Source organism: Alexandromys fortis, unplaced genomic scaffold (genome assembly GCF_014885135.2).
Source record: "Alexandromys fortis isolate MF-2015 unplaced genomic scaffold, M_Fortis_MF-2015_v1.1 scaffold_158, whole genome shotgun sequence".
Classification (NCBI taxonomy): Eukaryota; Metazoa; Chordata; class Mammalia; order Rodentia; family Cricetidae; genus Alexandromys; species Alexandromys fortis.
Window position 1 is genome coordinate 3,318,989 of NW_026068039.1, and position 18,536 is coordinate 3,337,524.

General features: G+C 53.3%; 1 protein-coding gene across 1 annotated transcript; it reads left to right on the forward strand.

The window, feature by feature from the left end:
- Window positions 1–2,445: 2,445 nt before the first annotated feature.
- On the forward strand, window positions 2,446–3,138 carry Dnajb8 (DnaJ heat shock protein family (Hsp40) member B8). The gene has a single exon (XM_050165436.1). It carries the CDS (start codon window positions 2,446–2,448, stop codon window positions 3,136–3,138), a length of 693 nt encoding a protein of 230 aa, XP_050021393.1.
- The last annotated feature ends 15,398 nt before the right edge of the window (window positions 3,139–18,536 follow it).

The window sequence follows — 18,536 nt, forward strand, 5'->3', positions numbered from 1 at the left end:
CTATCGTCACATTTCCCATCTCCACCATTGTCACTGCCATTGCCATCGCCACCAGCAGCATCACCACCTCCGTGATCCTCTTCACCTCCACCTCTACGATTGTGACCACCACTCCCTCCTCCATCACACCATTGCTATCCTTTACCGCCACCTTCATCATCACCTTCATCCACCACCTCCTCCATCACCACGACACCACCTCTGACATCACTTCCTCCTTACTGTCACCTGTCATCCTGTGCCACCGAGAGCTCCGTACTGGGTCTCTTCCTCCTCCCCTCTCCCCAGCAATGCCTTGGACTTGCATAGTCATCCAGGAGGAGGGCCTTTTCTACCCAGCAGACACCAGCCTTCACCTGGAGGTGGGTGAGGCCTGTCCATCACACGCCAACAGAGGATTGCACCCCAGGGCTCTCTGCCACACACTTGGCAAAATCAGGTCAGAACAGCGTCTCTTCAGGGGCCCCACAGAGGAGCCCCAGCAGCCCCGACAGGGTGGGCAGGTAAGGAAAGCACCTGTTGAGTGTGGCACTGCACCTTAGCAAGCAGAGCCACACACACACACATGGCTCCACTCCTTGTCACCTTCATAGGAGGGTCACAGTCACCACCACCATCCTCTGCCACTGTTAGCGGCTCCATCACTACCTCCTGCGCCTCCCACCATCTCCATCACTAACATGGACATTCCCATCACTACCACGATGGAGGGGTGCGGCTGCCTTTGCCTGAAGCCACCAGCAGCAGCCTGGGGTAGTGAGTGAGGACTGGTGCGGAGCATGGAGCCCGTCCTGCTCTTACTGAGACGAATGTGCGCAATGGTGACCGTTACCTCAAGTGTCTCCAGAATCTGCTGTCCTTCCTGGCCTGTGGGTCTCAAGAGAACTGCTAGGTCCCCCGCAAGGTGTCAGGAACTGAGAGCCCAGGAGCACTGGAAGATGAAAGAATGAGTCAGGATAATGGAGACGAAGGCTTGAAGGTGCAGAGGAAGAAGGGAAGAGGAGGAGGGAGGAAGGAGGCAGAGAAAGAATGGCATCATAGGGGTCTTGGAAGCCCAGTTTCTTATTGACACTCTGAGTTGTTGAGTCTGCTGCTTTACGTCTGCTGCACAGGATGAGGATGGGAACAGGGAGAAGTTAACGCTGCTACTGCAAACAGGATCTGGTAGCAGAGCACAAGCTGAGGACCACAAACCTGGAGAGTTTCCAGGCTGCTGTGACCTCCCGAGACCTCTTCTCCGTTAGCATCCTGCTGTGCACCTCGGTCTGTCCCCTCCTTAACATCACCTACTCCAGAGATGTTCTCCAGATCTAGGATGAGCTTGCCTCTACATTTTTCTTCCATGTATGGACTACATTTGGTTTCTAGGGATCAGAGGTGGCTTGTTGTTGGGGGCTCCTGCCCTGTCTTCCTTCGCCCGTACTTTGTATTAATCACCTTTTTATTTTTATTTTATTTATTTATTTATTTTGAGACAGGGTTTCTCTGTAGCCTTGGAGCCTGTCTGGAACTCGCTCTATAGACCAGGCTGGGCTCGAACTTACAGAGATCCACCTGTCTCTGCCTCCCAAGTGCTGGGATTAAAGGCATGCACCATTTCTGCCCAGCTATTAATCACCTTTTATACCCGAGTTAAACAGAATGGACCTTCTCCTTGCTGGCCACCACGGCCCAGATGGCCCTAGTTCCAGTTTCCTTCTCCCTCACAGGTTTGCTGTGTGACCCTGAGCGGTTGCGATATCTCTGAGCCTCATACATTAAACAAATCTTTGCTGATCGCGCACTATGGGCTGGATCTGTCCCAGCTGCTTACGAACGTGCCTGCCTTCCTGATGTCTGTGAGAATCTAGAAATAACAGGCCACAAATATGATAGATGACCACCGCTATCTAACCCAAGGGGCTTGGGGCCTCTTCAGCCCTTCACAGCAAAGCAGAGTCGGTTCAGAGGCCAGACCCCAGGAAATCCTTGCTCCTCTCATTGACCACTGCTACCTAACTCTGGTGTCACAGACCCAGTCCCACAGCTGACCCTGCCTTTCCTCGTTGGCTCCCAGGAATCCCATTAAACCCCCTCTACATAGCCAAACTCACAGTCTAGGTCTTCCACAGAGATCAGCCTCCCCCACGGCCCTATGATGTGTAGAACTTGGCTGAGGGGGTGGGGGAACTTGCTACTCAGTGCTTATGTCACAAAGGGTCCTGGCCCCAGCTTGGAAGGGGCCACCTGGGCCTAGCCCAGAGTGGCACTGTCCCTACCCCCCACCCCCATACCTCTCAGTGGAGGCTCCACCTGTCCCTGAGAAGTGGGAGGATGGAAAGTTAAACTCTCGCCACCCAGAGCAAGCAGATTCCAGCAAGTCCCCCACCCAAGGGAGGACCCCAACCACTTGCCCCAGCCCTCCTCAGCCCTCATCAGTCTGATCCGGTCCCCTCCACCCTTGCCATGGCCAACTACTATGAGGTGTTAGGGGTAAAGTCCAGTGCCTCCCCTGAGGACATCAAGAAGGCATATCGGAAGCTGGCTCTACGTTGGCACCCCGACAAGAACCCCGACAACAAGGAGGAGGCTGAGAAGAAGTTCAAGCAGGTGTCTGAGGCCTATGAGGTCTTGTCGGACTCTAAGAAGCGCTCTGTGTATGACCGGGCAGGCTGTGACAGCTGGAGGGCTGGTGGTGGTGGCAATGTCCCTCATGGCAGTCCCTTTGGCGCTGGCTATCCCTTCCGCAATCCGGAGGATATCTTCCGCGAGTTCTTTGGGGGAATGGACCCTTTCTCCTTTGATTTCTGGGACACCCCATTCAGTGACCGTGGCCGGCCCCATGGTTTTCGTGGGGCCTTCTCTTCGGGCTTTGGTGAGTTCCCGGCGTTCATGGAGGCCTTCTCGTCCTTTGATACCCTGGGCCGTGGTGGGGGCAGCCGCACCACCTTCTCGTCCACTTCCATCGGTGGCTCCAGTTCAGGCAACTCAGGGTTCAAGTCAGTGATGTCATCCACGGAGATCGTGAATGGCCGCAAGGTGACCACCAAGCGCATTGTTGAGAATGGCCAGGAACGTGTGGAGGTGGAAGAGGATGGAAAGCTCCGGTCAGTAACCGTCAATGGCAAGGAGAAGCTCATGCGGGTGGACAGCAAGTGAGAGCCACCCAGCCTGGCCCTGGGCCAGTCACCATCACAAGGGACCACGGTAGTCGCAAGCTAGTGGTTAATAAATATTCCAAGTGAGCTCATGTAGATACGTCTCCCATCCTCAGCAGTGGGGGTGTGTCACTGTAGGCCCACGGTGTGGCTGCCCCAACTCCACAGACATAGTCAGAAGCTGTGGCCTCCATGCCCAGCACCAGCTGATTCCCACAGCAAGCCTAGGACCAGGTCTTTAGGTGGTGGTTAATCTCTGTCATCTGCCCATCCTGTCACCCTCAGGTCCTACCTTCTCTGCCCTTTCCATGTTCCTTCTCCAGGATGACCGCCATCCTCATAGGCTCTCCTGCCCAACTCCTGTGTTTCCTCACCCACTAATGGAGTAGCAGCCTTCCTTTCTTTCCTGCACCGCTTTCAACCTTCCCACCTCTTCTGATCATAAAGTCCTCTGCCTTGTCCCCACCATGGAGCCCTGTGATCTAACCTCAACATCCCCCCCTGCCTCAGCACCCCCATCCTCTCCCTGTGACCTCCCATCATGCTTCTCTCTGCATGATGCATCCAGGGCCCTTGAATGGGCAGCAGGTGAGCTCCCTGTTCCCACCACGAATATGCTCCTGCTTGGTGCCAGGAACCACTGGGTCGGCTGGGAGCAGCAACGTCACAAGCTGAGAGGGGCAGGGGGAGTTTGGGTCAGGTCTCCTGGGAGGACCTTCTGAGGTGCTGACAGCTCAGGGAGAGCATTCTGGGTGGTGGGGCCAGCACGTGAAAAGGGCCTGGGGCAGGACCAAGTGACCCTGTTGGACGAACAAGAAGAGACAAGCAAAGTGAATCTAAGTTGCTTTGTGGAACACCCCCAATTTTCACATGGTTCTCAGCTTCGTATTGTGGAAGAGGGAACTGAGAGAAAGGGAAGGTTATATGACTGGCAGGCAGCTGAGCCAGCGTTCCATCCTGGGTCCTGGAACGAAGGGACCAACCTTGAAACAATGCCCATGATGGCTATTCCTGCAGCGAGCACAGCAGCAGGTGTGGCTGGGGGCCGTGACAACTCCAGGGTCCACACTGGCTAGTGACAGTGGCTGACTGAGGGAGCCAGGGAAGAACTTGTCCCCATTTCCCCACACAACACTAGGAAGAGGACCACTTGGGGAGGAGTGCAGGCCGCTGAGAGATGGGCCCAGGAATCTTCTTCCTGTTCTAGGAAGTTAGGTATCACCCTTGCCAGGGCCAGCCAAGCGCTGCAAGTGTGATGGCCAGAAGCTGTTGGCACTGAGGCCTGGCCTGGGCCCTAGTTCCCTGGAATATGCCTCAGGGGTCTTCAGCCAGCCAGCAGCTGGAGGCAGCTAACCACGTTACTGGTCGGGGCAAAGGAGCTGGGGTACACAGAAGGCAGAGCCTGAGCTCCCAGCCCTGTTTGGGGACGGACTTTATCAAAGTCCCCATGGCACTCACCACCCGACCTCTGCCCCTGTTGACCTGCTAATGTCCCTGACCACTGACCAGCTAGGACCGCCTCAAGTGGGCCTGCTTAGGTCAGACAGCTGCTGGGCAAATCCAATTAGAGCCGAGCAGCCCCAAACAGTCACACACTCCAGTTAGGTGCCCAGAGGAAGTCTGGGAGCTTGCCAGACTCGGGGATTCCAGTATCCCAAGAATCCTGGTGCCAGGGACCACCGGCTGCCCCCTTCCTGAGTCTCCTCTTGTGTCCCCTCTCCCTCCAGCACAGATAAGATGTGGCATTCCCAAACCTCCCTCGGGGCTGCCTCAGGTCCTCAGCTCAGGGTCCCAGAAGCAACATTTTTGCCCATTTTGAAAATGAAAGCTCTGAGGCCCTGAAGGCTTGTGAGATCTGCTCCCCTGGAGAGGGAAGCTCCGGGGAAGAGACCAGAATCTTAAACTGGTTCAGGCCCCTTCATTCTCCCCATGATATTGCTCAGCATCCCGTTGTCCTCTCTGCTGGGTCACACTTCCTGAGAGCCATGGCCAGTGTCCATTCTGTTTCTTCCATGGGAATACCATCTCGAGGTGTAGCAAAGTGGGAAGTAAGGCCTGTTGGTCTCTCTCCGGCTCACTAAATTCCTCCCGAAAACCCCACTCTCTGTCGTCTCCCGGGAGTCATCAACAAGCCTCCCTGGGCAGGGGCATCCTGCCCAAGATAAATCTATCCTGGAGCCCTGCTGAGTCTACAGTGGGGATTGGCTGCCCATGCCCCCACTTGTGTCTTACCTTTCAGGGGCTTACGTGGAGACCTGCCAACCACAGATCCTGCCGGCCTCACCCTGTGGTACATCAGGATCTGGGGACGGTGTATAACTTTACCCTGTTGTCCCCAGCTACTTCCCATCCTTCCTATCTACCTGGACGTCCCATTCTTTCCCCTGTCTCTATTTGTTTATTCTCACCCCATAGCCAGTGGAGTTTGTAAAGTCCTAAAAGCAAAAATCAGGAGCATTTTGAGACGCTCCCTGGCATTAGCCATCATTCCTCACGGTCCCTGGGAGGCCACAAGTCACCTGCCCCATAGAATCCAGCTTCCCTTTGCTCTGCTCCAGCCTTGCCAGCATCATCACTGCCTGCACCAGCACACTCCTGCCTCAGGGCACTTGCACAGGCTGCACCCTGTGGCCCAGCCTCCTTCCTCCCCAGGTCCCTTGTAGCCCTGCCTCAACCCTCTGCCCGCTCCCCTTCCCAGCTTCTATACAGTGTACCCTCTTTGGACTCTTGACTCCAATTCACCCATCTAGCTTTTCCAGTCTCAAAGGCCCTTTCAGGCTCTCTCTGCTCTCCACTCCCAAACTGCTGCATCCTGCAGGGGCCCTAATTGTCCAAAAGGGCCTGACCGTGCTGGGGAGAACGCAAATACCGCTGTGGTACCATAGAGCATGTTACCTGCAGGATAGCGTGGCCTCGACAGTAAGGCCTGTGATCTACGGCCTCTGCTCTGGAGAGCTCTCTCTGTGCCCAAGGCCTGACTAGGGAGGCTTTCAGAGGGGCTAAGGGTTCATGTGGGCTGAAGGGCATCGGGCCTGCCCATTGTTCCCAAGCTTTCCACTGGCCTAAGCCATAAATATGATCAGCCTGTTTTATAGATGGAGAGACTGAGGTTCCTAAGGCAAGAGACCAGGCCAATGTCACCTGACCACACTGCGAGCTGGTCTGCCCCCTGGTCCCCTCCTCTGAGCAGGCGGGGTGGGTGGGGCACAGGCGGCCTCCCCTCCCTCTGGCCCTTGATGTTATCACAGCTGATTTAATTTCAAAGACGGATTGAGCCATGGTGGGAGGGAGAGCCACTATCACAGGGCCATCTGCCCTGTTGTCATGGGGATGGGCTCCCTGGATTGTGCGGGACCCAGATAAGGGAGTGGGCTGAGGGGGTGTGGGTGGTGGGACTGCAGAATGACTGAGATCAGAGAAAGTCAGAGAGGAGAGGGAGATGGAGGGAGGCATAGGGACAGGAGGGACCCTGCAGAAGAGAGGGCTGAACAGGATTCAAGTAAGGGCTATGGTTGCCACACAGGTGACTGTGGACCAACATGCTCCTTCACCCACATCCAGGCCCCATAGCCTGACTAGGAAGCCAGCATGCCAAGGACCCAAAGGTGCTCCTACTAGTCCTGTCCCTCTGTCCCTCTGTCCCTGGGGCGGGGTGATAGGCAGTGTTGGACACCCCCGCCCCCCAGTCAGCCTGTGTGCTATACAGGTTGACACACCCCTGGCAGCTCAGCTCAGCCAGGAGACCAGATGCTTCCCTCCAGAAGTTTCTACTGCACCATCAACCATTGCCACAGTGACAGAGACTGTACCTTGCCAGCGGTGGGGGTGGGGCGGTGTGGAGTGCCCTGTGGCGGGACGGTGTGCCCCGTGGTGGGACGGTGTGCCCCGTGGTGGGGCAGGGACAGTGCAGAGTGCCCTGTGTTGGGGCAGGGACAGTGTGGAGTGCCCAGCGGTGGGGCTGTGGGGAGTGTCCCGTGGTGGGGGCATGGACAGTGCAGAGTGCCCCGTGGCGGGACAGTGTGGAGTGCCCTGCGGTGGGGCGGTGAGGAGTACCCTGTGGTACGCTCGCCGCTCGCTGTGTCTGCCCGCCACCATTCAACCTCAAGCATCTCTCACACCCACCCTGCAGGGTGGGACTGTCAGGCAGTTCCCAGAACTCATGCCATGGCCTTCACCTCTTAGGGCAGTGCAAGGGGAGGTGCTAGAAGGAGGACCGAAGTCTTGCCTCTGCTCTGCCCTCAACTGAAGATCTAGAACATTCCACTATAATGTATGCCTTTTCCTCATGTGAGCTGGACTGGGGCAGTTCCGTCTCAGCAATTCCAGGGCATCCTTTCTGCTCTCCGTGGCAGCCTCCAGCTCAAGTAGGGCCACCTCTTTCTCCCCTCTCTGTTATCTTAATTGTGGAAAAGTCCATGCAGCGTAAAATTCACCACTTCAACCACAAGGTGCAGGTTAGTGGCTTGAAACCTAGCAAGGATCCTGTTGCTGGTCCCATCACCCGCCTCCAGAGCTGCTCCATCCTCTGAAACCAATACTGTCTGCACTAGACACCAATCTGTCCCCTCCCGACTCCTGGCACCCACCATCCCACATCCTGTCTGGACTTGGATCTGGCGGCTGGGTGGAAACATGCCCATTGTTTAGTTACCAGGAGGGTTGGCCTCACCCTCTCTCCTTTCCAATCATGGGCCATAGGGGATCATGAGTTTCAGTGTCCAAGGAATACTGACCCCTCCCCAGGCTGGGCAGAGTTGGAACCGGTCTCCATTAATGGTGGGGTGGTGTCACAGCCCCTCCCATATTTGGTGGTTCCTGAAGCTAAAGCCATGGTGAGACTGGAATGTCCCAGCTCATACCCCTGGCAACATCAAAGCGTACAGAAGAGTGTAAACTAGAACAGCCACAGTATGCACCCCTAAACTACAACAACCGCAGTGTGCACCCCCACACACTGCACCAGAGCTGCGCTGAGCACAGCTGGCTGATGGATGCAAGACTCATGCACATCTGTAGCTTGCTTTTCTCTTACATTTTGTTTTTTGGTTAAAAAAAATCTTTTGAGATAACAGCTTGCTATGTTGCCTGTGCTGTCCTGAGCTCCTGGCTCAAGTGATCCCCTTACCTCAGTCAGCCTCCCAAGGGGCTGGGATGATAAGGACAAACCATGAGATAGCTCTGGTCTGGAGGGGGCTGGATCCCCAGCTTCAGAGACTGTGGGACCAGGCTGGACTGTTTGCCTTCCATTGCTTCTGGACAAAAATGACAAACTTAGTGCTTATAGCAACGCAAGTTTATCCTGTCTCTGTCCACAGTGGTGCTGTCAGCCTGGCTCTCCCGGGGTCTCGAGGTCTGTCCTAGCCTCCTTCTGTTTCGAAGTTGGCAGCCAGCATCCTTGGGTCTTTGTGACTCTTGTCCCTGTCTGTCTTCCTCTCACAAGGCCCTGGGGATGACACTTGGGTCACCCAAAGCCATCTCCCAACCTGAGTCCTTAATTCAGCCTCCTCTTGAGACTTGGTCCATCCTGTGGAGGACCAGGGCAGGGATATCTTTGTGGATAATATTATTCACCTCCTCTCCTCACAGGACCACACAGAAGGGCTGGTGGAGTGACTGGTTCACCACCAACTTCTCCAATGGTTCTAAGCCCAGGGGACACAGAGAGGACACTGAGTATCTGGCCTGGGGCAGGACCTGGGCAAGTGCAGATCCCCTGAGTGAATCTAAGGGTAGAAGTGTGGGTCCTGTCTGGGGTGTGGGGCACGGGAGAGGCCAGAGGGTGGTTGGCTGGGAGCAGGGCTGGAGGGAGGTCCCATGTTGTGTGGGTTTGGTAGAATCACTCAGGCAGGGGGATGACAATGATCTGGATGAAGCCAGAAGCCCATACCTACCTTGATGGGGTCTTTGTCTTCCTACTGAAGACCACAGGCTTGTCCCCTCCCCTGTAGTCCCTGTTCCTATACTTCTGTTTGTACTCTCTCCCCTGGCTCTGGGAACACTCCAATGGTCACTCTCAAAGGCCTTGTTCCTTGTCTCAGGGCCTTGGTCATAGCAGTGAACTCCCCCATGGGTTACTGTATGATAGTGAAGACCGCCCATCCCAGGAAAGTGTCTTCTGTAGGCCTGGACAGTCAGGTGGGGATGTGGCTGCCCCTGGGGTCCCTCCCATCTGCCACAGATCCACCTCAGTATCTGCATCTTGACCTGAGACCGCTCACGTTCAGAGTAGCCTAAGGCCCCTCTCTAAGCAGCTCCCCTGACTGAGCTGCCTCCTTGTTTCAGGCCCTGGTTCCCCTTGGCTAGTTTCTAGGACAGGTTCCGCTCCACGAGCTCTGTAGTATGGGCTCTGGGCAGCGCTGGCCGGGGCCACCTGCCCGACGACCACACTGTGCTGTTACACCCCAAAGCAGGAACCTGGCACCGGCAGCCTCTCAAGCCCCCAGGCGCCGTGGTTACGCCTGCGGTCACCCAAGCAGCCGGTCAGGAAACCCCTGGAGTAGCTTGTAGGGTCTGAGTTGGTGGCTAGGATGCGGCCGTGTTCCCTAAACATTGGGAGTGCATGAGGTCCTCTGCCTCTTGGATTCCTCCCAGGAGCTATCACCTGAAGCTCCCCAGCCAGGTCAGCCAGAGCCCCCTTCCCCATGGCATTTGGTTACCTATTTCTTCTCCTTTGGGACCATCCACCCTGGGTCTCTGTCCATCTGCCTGGGCCCAGCCTACTCACCGAGGGCAGGGACAGTTTCATCCTGACTGTAGTAAGCAGAAGAGGATTGGAGGTAAAGGGGAGGACTCTGTCCTGTGTGGTTGGAGAGGTGCTGCGGCTCCAGGATCCCTGTGGCCACGGGCGAGGAAAGCCATGGGCACCAGCTTGCCACAACCACCACCAGCTCTCTCCTTAACCCTCCACCACAGGCTGCCGACATGCCCTGACCTCAACAGATTCTCTAGGAAAGGAAGGCCAAGGCATTCACTACAAGAGACAGCACGAGTGTTGCTTTAAATTGATATTTAATTAAAAAGTTAATTATTAATTAGGCTTATCAGCCAGTGTGGTTGCTGGCTGGGAAAAGCTGGTTTATGGTCACCCACCGCAGAACCTCTGAGCCTGTGGCTTGCCCCAGGTGGCTGCTCCCGCCCCAGTCTGGCCGCTCATCTCACGATGGGCAGATCTCCTCTGGAGGGTTGCTGGAGTCATTGGTGTTAGATGTTTGGGTGCGGGCTGCCCAGTGCCCACCCACAGGGCTCAGCTGTCACCCAGCAGCCATCAACATCTGTGCCTCGGACCGTCTTGCACGCTGTGGGAACCATCTATCTGTTCTGCCACGTCAGTACCTCCAGCAGGTAGGCATCAGCCCCATCAGAGGTGTGCTGGGACCTGAGAGCAAAAAGCTCTCCAGAGGGTGGTGTGTGTCTACTGCAGCGTCTTTGCAGGGTCACCTGATATCACCTCTTTTGATAAATTTAAGGCTGAGTACTGGCTTCAAGGGCTCGCAGTGTGGCCCACCCATCATGACCTTGGCAGTCATTGCTAACTGTGCCCAGTTTTATAGTCAGGGGCTCACACAGTAGTGACATCTGTCCTTCTTATGTCAGGATCTGGAATTCTGCTAGAAAGGGCATCCTCGGCTGCTGTCAACTGCTTTGTGAAACAACCCATAGGCAATGCAAGCTTGCTGGCCAGTCTTGGCTTTTATTTACTACTGGTTGCACAATGGGGCTGTCCCTGCTGAGTCCAGCATTGTCTGGTGGAGAGCCCTAGGCCCCTTTGGAGACATCGGGACAGCTGGCATCTGATATCCACACTGCCTTTCTCTGACACAAGTGGGCATCTCCCACCCAGGAGTGCAGGCTCCTGGCACAACACGGGATCCACTCCTAGTTCCTCTTGAGGGAGTGTGACCTCTGGCCTGCTCCTAGAGTGATGTGAGATTTACAGACACACTGCAGTAGAGGAAGATTTGAACTCTCCACCACGAGGAGAGGGAGGGCAGCCAGAGAGCAGCAGGCTGGAGAGCTTCAGGTGAAAGGAGCGTGCATGAGGGAGGGGCATAGGCAGGGGAGAAGGGATGGTGATAAATCCTGGGGAAGATGGGAGGGCCAAGCACTGGAGACTTGGATCACATTTCCTTCTTGTACTGAAGCTGCAGGGAGGAACAAACACACATGGATAACAGACACACAGACACAGACACACAGACACAGACACAGACACAGACACACAGACACACACACACACACACACACACACACACACACGGTGCTTGGTACAGGAAGATGAGTTCTGTAGCGTCTACTTTTTTTTTCCTGGAAAGTTGGAGATGGGTTCATTTGTTGAGGACAAGCCTGGGGCTCGGGGGGAGTTTCCAAGTGTCTGCGGAAGACAGAAGGCCAGGCAAGTGAGAAGCGTAACAGGGCCCTGGGTGACATGGAGACGCAGGCTGGTGAGTGTTGATGAAGCCACTTAGGTTGATCTGCCCAAGGCACGGCTTCTCCTGCTGGCCTCCATTGGTCTAGGGTCAACAGGAAAGAGAGGGAGGTTCCCTCCAGTGATCGCTATATTCATGATGTCCCTGTGTGAGCTCCACTCAGAGGGTCTGAGTCTGAGGCCTTTCATCTCCAGGGTCTTTTGGAAATAGCAGAGCTTAACTTTGGAGACTGGGTCAGAAGGTATGGTGGCGTTCAGACTCTGTCGGGAGACCAGGGGAGGTCCAAGAGGTGGGGCCACCTTCAGCAGCCTGCTTCCATGGGCCAGGGGTGAGCACGCCATCTCAGACAGGCCCAGCCCCAAGCCCAGCTCAAAAAATGGCAGTTGGCATCTTGGAAGCAACCTTGCTCTAGTTGGTTCTGGAATGTTCCAGAAGGGCCCAGTGCTACTGGGAGGGAGAGGGACTTTTATGAAGAGGAGGTGCTTTCCGTTCACTGTGGGTGTCTCAAGTAGGAACGCTGGTTTCCTGGTCTTCTCGTTCTCTGGTTCCTGTCATGAGTGGAGCAGCCTTCTCTGCCTTTAGCTTGCATTTTTATGTTCTGCCTTCTACAGGCTCAGAGCCCAGGGCCCAGGAACCATAGTGCAAAACCTCTGAAACTCTGAGGTAATAAACCATCCTTCTTTTTAAGCTTCATTGTCTCAGGCATTATGTTACAGCAACAGGAAGCTAATGGAAACCTCATGGGACACCCTGTGTCAGCAACCAGCCACGATGTTCCTGGATTCCTGACCCAAGAAACCGAGTCAGCCACATACGCTCTATCACTGCTGTAAGCCACTGACTTTCCAGGGGATTTCAGAACCAGACAACCATAGTGTGTGTAACTATGGCCACAAGAAGACAGCAGTGACTGCTGACATGGTCCAGTGGGCAAGGCCTTCTGCCACCAAGCCCAACACCATGAGTTTGATCTCCAGGACCTATACAAGTGGGAGGAGACACCCAATTTCTGCAACTTGTCTTCTGATCTCCAGGCATGTGTGACATGTGTGCATATGTGTGCACGCACACACACACGTACACACACATTCATACCTATAATAGAATAATTTTAGAAGTATTTATTTTATGTGTATGTTTTATCTACATGTATGTGCACCATGTGTGTGCACTGCACATCATTGAGGGGACCAACTTAGTCACTGTGGTAGAGCTGCTTCATGCTGTGCCTCTCTTCCTCAGAAGCAGAGTTCTAGGTTCTTTCACAGCACAAGGTCTCCCAAACAAGGTCACATTTGCCAGACTCTCTTGCAGCTAGGTATCCAAGAACTCAGGGTTAGCTAGAGAAACTGGGCTGGGACTTAGTCTATGAAGTTTAGGAAGTGCTCTGCCTGAGCCTGGCTTTGGGGTTCAGGCAGCCATTGCCTCTCATCTGTGTTACACAAATACCTCCTAGTGCATCTTTCTGTTTTTGCTTTGTTTCTGGCCTCCATGGCCAAATGTGAGTTAGACTAGGTTCTTGCCCTACTTAAAACTTTCCAATTGCTTTCCACAGAGCCCAGAAAAGAAAAATTCAAACTCCTTACCCTGCATTTATGGGAGTGGAAGACAAAACCCCTGGCGCTTGGTTCCTGTCTCTCACCTGGGCCTTGTGTAGAAAACCTAATGGAGTCTCTCATGGCTTCACCTGCTTGTCACAGGGCCCTTGCAATATTGTTCTTCCTACCAATAATATTTTGTTTTTGTTTTTGAGACAGGGTATCTATACATCTCCCTAGCTGTCCTGGAATTCACTATGTAGACCAAGCTTGTTGACAGTGGTATCTGTCCTGCCCAGTCCCGTAGCCATTCAGTCCCAGAAACACACAGAGGTCTACATTAATCCTAAACTCGTTGGCCTATTATTAGCTCAGGCTTTTTATTAACTAATTCTTACATTTTACATTAGCCCATTATTCTTGTCTGTGTTAGCTATGTGGCTTGGTACCTTTGTCAGAGGGGGATTCTCATCTGCTTCCTCTGCGTCTGGGTGACAATTGCAGACTGACTCTTTCCTCTTCCCAGAATTCTCCTGTTCTCATCACCCCCACCTCTACTTCTTGCCTGATCACCCCGACTTATATTTCCTGCCTGGCTACTGGTAAGCCAGCATTTTATTAAAAATAATAAAGTGACAGGATAAAAGACCATTGTCCCACAGCACTCCCTCCCCCCCTTTTTTTTTAAAAAAAAAATAGAGCAAACAAGAACTCTGAATCTAATCTCCTTTGTTTAGCTTTTTGTCCTGACCATTGTCCATAACAACTTGTAACCAACATTCTAAACAAAGATAAATATCCATAATCCATTTTTTGGAATGTGGGCATAGTTTTCCAGTCTACTTCCTCTGATTGGGGGTGCTGATAATCTTATGAGGACCTAAAAAATTTACAATTATGGTCAAGTCCTGGCTGGAATATTCTGTGAGGCTTGATCATCTCAGCCAGAAGTCTTGAAGCTGTTCTGAATGTAGAACTTAGACATCTGGGTCATCTGCTCCTAATGGAGATTTCTCAAGGGGTCTTCCTTGATCAGACCTGATTTTTTTTTTAACTCGGAATGAGTCCACAGTCTCTCATTTCCTATGGAAACAAAAACAAAACCTCTTCTCCAAAGTAACATGCGTTTTTGACTTCAAGTTTGAAGTCAAGGCATTTTCAAAATACCTATCTTAGATTAATCCAGCAACATTTATAATAAAATATCTTTAAGTAGCTGATGCTCCTTCCTCAGCCATCAAACAATTCAAAGACAACACAATAATATACAGTATCCAGACTCCCTTTATATTTTCCATCTTTATGTGGCTTTATTTTAGACTATTTTTTCTTTTTAACTTTTTTTTTTTTTTGAGACTAGGTTTCTCTGTGTATCTTTGGCTGTTCTGGCACTCACTCTGTAGACCAGGTTGTCCTTGAACTCAGAGATCCACCTGCCTCTCAAGTGTTGGGATTAAAGGTATGTGCCACCACACCCACCTATGCTCTTTCCTTCTATTTTGTTTTAAGGAATTTATCCTTTTTCTTTTCTTTCCCAAGCCTACACATATTTTTAAACACACTGCAAACCATTTAGAGGTTTTCTCCATCTGAATCTATCTTTACTGTATATATCTCTTTTTCTGACCACATGAGTCTAAATTGCTAAGCCATATGGCTAGATTTAAAGCCATAGCTTTGATGGCTGGATCCACCCCATTCCTTAGCTTTCTGAGAGTCTAGCCTCATGGCAGAGGTACTGGCCAGAGCCATGTTTATTGCCAGAATTCTATGGAGTTTCAAGGTCCCCGCCACCAAGAAGCATGCTACTGGCTTTTCATCAACACCATTGAAGTGTTTGGTGGTAGGGCTTCTTAAAAGAGCTGCAAGGTTTTTGCAGCTAATGCTGAGTCAGGAAGCCTCTCTTAAATGAGGCTCACTTACCTCTAGCAAAAGAGCCCACCTAAGAAAAATACTACCAAGAAACCATGCTTAACTCTGTTCTTTCTGTATCTAGAATTACTTTCTAACTCTCTCAGGTTTTAAATGATTTAGCTGTCCACATTGGCACCATTTGTTGTAGGAGGCTGCTTGCTTGTTACCAGCTGCTCAGCCTGAAATAACCACACAGAAACTGTATTAATTAAATTATTGCTTGGCCCATTAGCTCTAGTTTCTTATTGGCTAACTCTTACATCTTAATTTAACCCATTTCTAATAATCTGTGTATCACCAAGTGGCTGTGTAAACTTTACTGGGTAAAGTTCCAGCGTCTGTCTCTGATGGGGCTACATGGCTTCTCTAAACTCCACCTTCTTTCTCCCAGCACTCAATTTAGTTTTCCCCACCTACCTATATTCTGCCCTGCACAGGCCTAAGACAGTTTCTTTATTAACTAGTGGTATTTGCAGCATACAGAGGGGAATCCCACATCACAGGCTGGCCTCAAATTTAGGGATCTGTCTGCCTCTACTCCCAAGTGCTGGAATTAAGAGCATGTGTGACCATACACCACATTAATGTTCTTATTTTGCCTTAATTTGCTTGCCTTATTGGGATGCAGCTAAAAATATCCTTTGTCCCAGGATCCTGGCCCTGACCCAGGCGGGTTAGTTTCTTATATGCCCTTGCTTCCTAGTGGCAACTTTGTTCATTATGCGCTATACACGAATGTGTCTTCTTCCAGTGGATCAAGGCCATGCTGAGAGTAAGGACACAGGAGTGGGTAGGGTGCTCATTGCTGCTGTCCTGTATTTGTTGAGAAATCTAGGCTTAATGCATGGTGGCTCATCTGTAGGTCTGGACTGCTGCCTCGGATGAGACCCACAGCACAGAAGACCCACCGCTAACCCTTAGACCCACTCTTGGTTGGCACCTTGAAGCCCCCCAGGAGTTTTTGCATCTCCACTTCCCAGAGCCATAATCCTTGCTAGGCCAGTTAACTCTCAGCTAACGGAATCCAAGCTTGTTTCACTCGGCTCGTGTGTGGCAGCCTGTGCAAAGTTGTTTTATCCCACTGCTAATTGTGAATGAACAACAAATCCCCCCCCCCCCCGCTTCTGCTCAGGGCCATCTGCCCGCTGCCTCTCGGAGAGCGGGATCACCCGGGTTACAGACAGAAGGTGGTCTCCCCGACCACCTGAAGGCACGGCTCAGAGAGCTTCGCGTGCCACTGAGAAAGATGAGTCCTTGTGGGCAAGAAGGCCATACTGTCCACTCCGTTGGTGACATCATGCCGTCAAGGGTGCAGCTATAGCACGTGGGACAGGGCTACTGTCATTGTGGGGCAGGAGGACAACGTCCAGAACCCACAGAGCCCTCAGGCTCCACACTTAGTGACAAGTGGGCATCTTGACTGGGAAAGGTGGGGCTGCTGGGGCTTGGCCCCGTGAATCCCTGCCCTCTGATTGGCTGACCACCCACAGGAGCTACTTGGAGACCAAGAGAGAGTGGGCAAGTGGGGGATGGCCACAGCTTAAAAGGAGGTCTGTGGCTCAGGCCACTTTTTGTCACATCAGAAACAATCCAGGGTCAAGGCTGGGCTCTGGACGCCTGGGCTCAGCCTCAGCCTGTGGTGGAGTTGGCTGGGGATGAGCTGGGTTGGTTGCTCTGACATCTGGGGCTGTGTTGGCCTGGTCATGCCCTCCTAGGTTGGGTAATTCCTAGGATATCCCAGGTCACTCACGTGGAGGAGCTCTCAAGTGCAAGTCACAAACCCAGAGCTCCAGCCAGGCCCTTCACTCCAGTCACACACACACCCCAGCCCTGTTCCAAGTGTCACCTGCTCCAGGCCAGGAGAGAGACATCTAGGGTGGCCACAGCCCAGATTCCTGAGAATCTTCCCAGGGGCCATCTTTGGATGGGTTCTTTGTCACTGGTCCTTCCAAAGAACCACAGTGAACCCTCTTGTCACTCTGAGCCCTCCATTTGCCCACCCCTTTGCTTCCTTCCTGGTCTGTTCTGCATGGCACACGTGATGTTCCTCTGCCAGCTGTGACTAAACACCTGGGGCTGCTGCCCCTCGTCGAGCTCGCCTGTGCCCTGGCCTCACTGTACCCACACTTTCTATTATTACATCAAGGGCTGCGTTGACTTCTCTGTCCCATGCCAAGCACTCTCCATGTACTGCCTCCAGTCGTGGGCCATGGGGCCCATGTGACCAGCTCTGCCCTAAAGCTCAGGGCAGTCTAGATGGCTTTCCACCCTCCTCTCCACAGGCATACTGCAAAGACCACCTTCAAGGGCTGTTTGTACCCTAGGCGCCCAAGGGAAGCAGCTGCCCGTGGGGGCAGAGCCTCTGCCTGTTTTGCCCTCCTCTTGTCCGTGTGTGGTTTGTGTCACCTCCTCCTGCCTGCTCTGCCCCTCTTGCTCAGTTCTTTCCCTGGGGTTACTTCCCAAAGAAATTTCCAGCAAGTGAGTCTCCCCCTTAAGTTCTGCTGCTTGTCCTGAAAGAGTAGTGTCCAGAGGAGGCACAACAGTCACCTGATGGATGAAGCAGTCCCTTTCCCCAGCCCTTGTCAGGGACAGATCCAAGGTCAAGGGCCAGAGAAAACACACAGGGAGCTTAGGGAAGGGCCAGGACTCCGGTGAGCACTGAGCGCGTGGCATGGTGGGGTGAGCAGACCTCTGCTGTACCCCACAGCTGGCAGCTGCTAGTTGTCCATCAGTTTGGTAGTTATCCAGGCAGACCACAGAACCTATTAGGGTGATGGGCCAGGGCCCTTATAGGAGAGACCCCACCTCCTGAGCCTGGCAGGAGTAGGTGGGCAGAGCATACCCTATTGATGAGGGAGAGGCTATCGGCCTTCACCTTCACGACTGTCAACATCCACACAGCAAGGCAGCCTAGGCGGTGCCTGTGGGAATGTGAACTCTTCAACACCCTCACCCTTTCCCTTTCACAGCCTCTGTCCTCGGCTCTGGAGCCCTCCTCACAGTAACCCTCCGCTCAGGCATGGCTCTCCCCAGGCTCACCTCCGTGCAATCCTTCTCCCTGCAGGGAGGAAGAGTGACTTGGAAAGGGAGCCCCCAAAGCTGAGGATGGTGGCTGGAATAAGGTATGAGTCAACTCTGCTTCAGACCCATGCCTTGCCCCGTCTTTGCCTCGCATCTCTAGCTGGCCTGGTCAATCTGCATAGGCCTTATCTCCCCTGTCCATCGAGGGCTACCTGGACAAACCAGTCCTACTAGAAACCAGATCTGGCTGAGGTGAGGCCCCTCCTGGGTTGAGAGACAGCCCCCACCCCTTCCCCACAATGCTGAGCTGCAGGCCCTGGTGGAGATAGGGAGCCTTACCCCCTCTCCTAGGCAGAGCATGGTTGAGTCTTGGTGAGCCCGAGCGACAATGCCCCATGCCACCCACTGCTCACCCCAGTCAGAAGGACAGCTTGATTCAGCTGGCCACAGCTAGGACCAGCAAAAGCAAAGAGCCTGGGAGGAGGAGGAGGGGGAAGGGG

Bases quoted from the DNA above. Each gene is read 5' to 3' on its own strand.
- Dnajb8 (XM_050165436.1), top strand. From the start codon at position 2,446: ATGGCCAACTACTATGAGGTGTTAGGGGTAAAGTCCAGTGCCTCCCCT.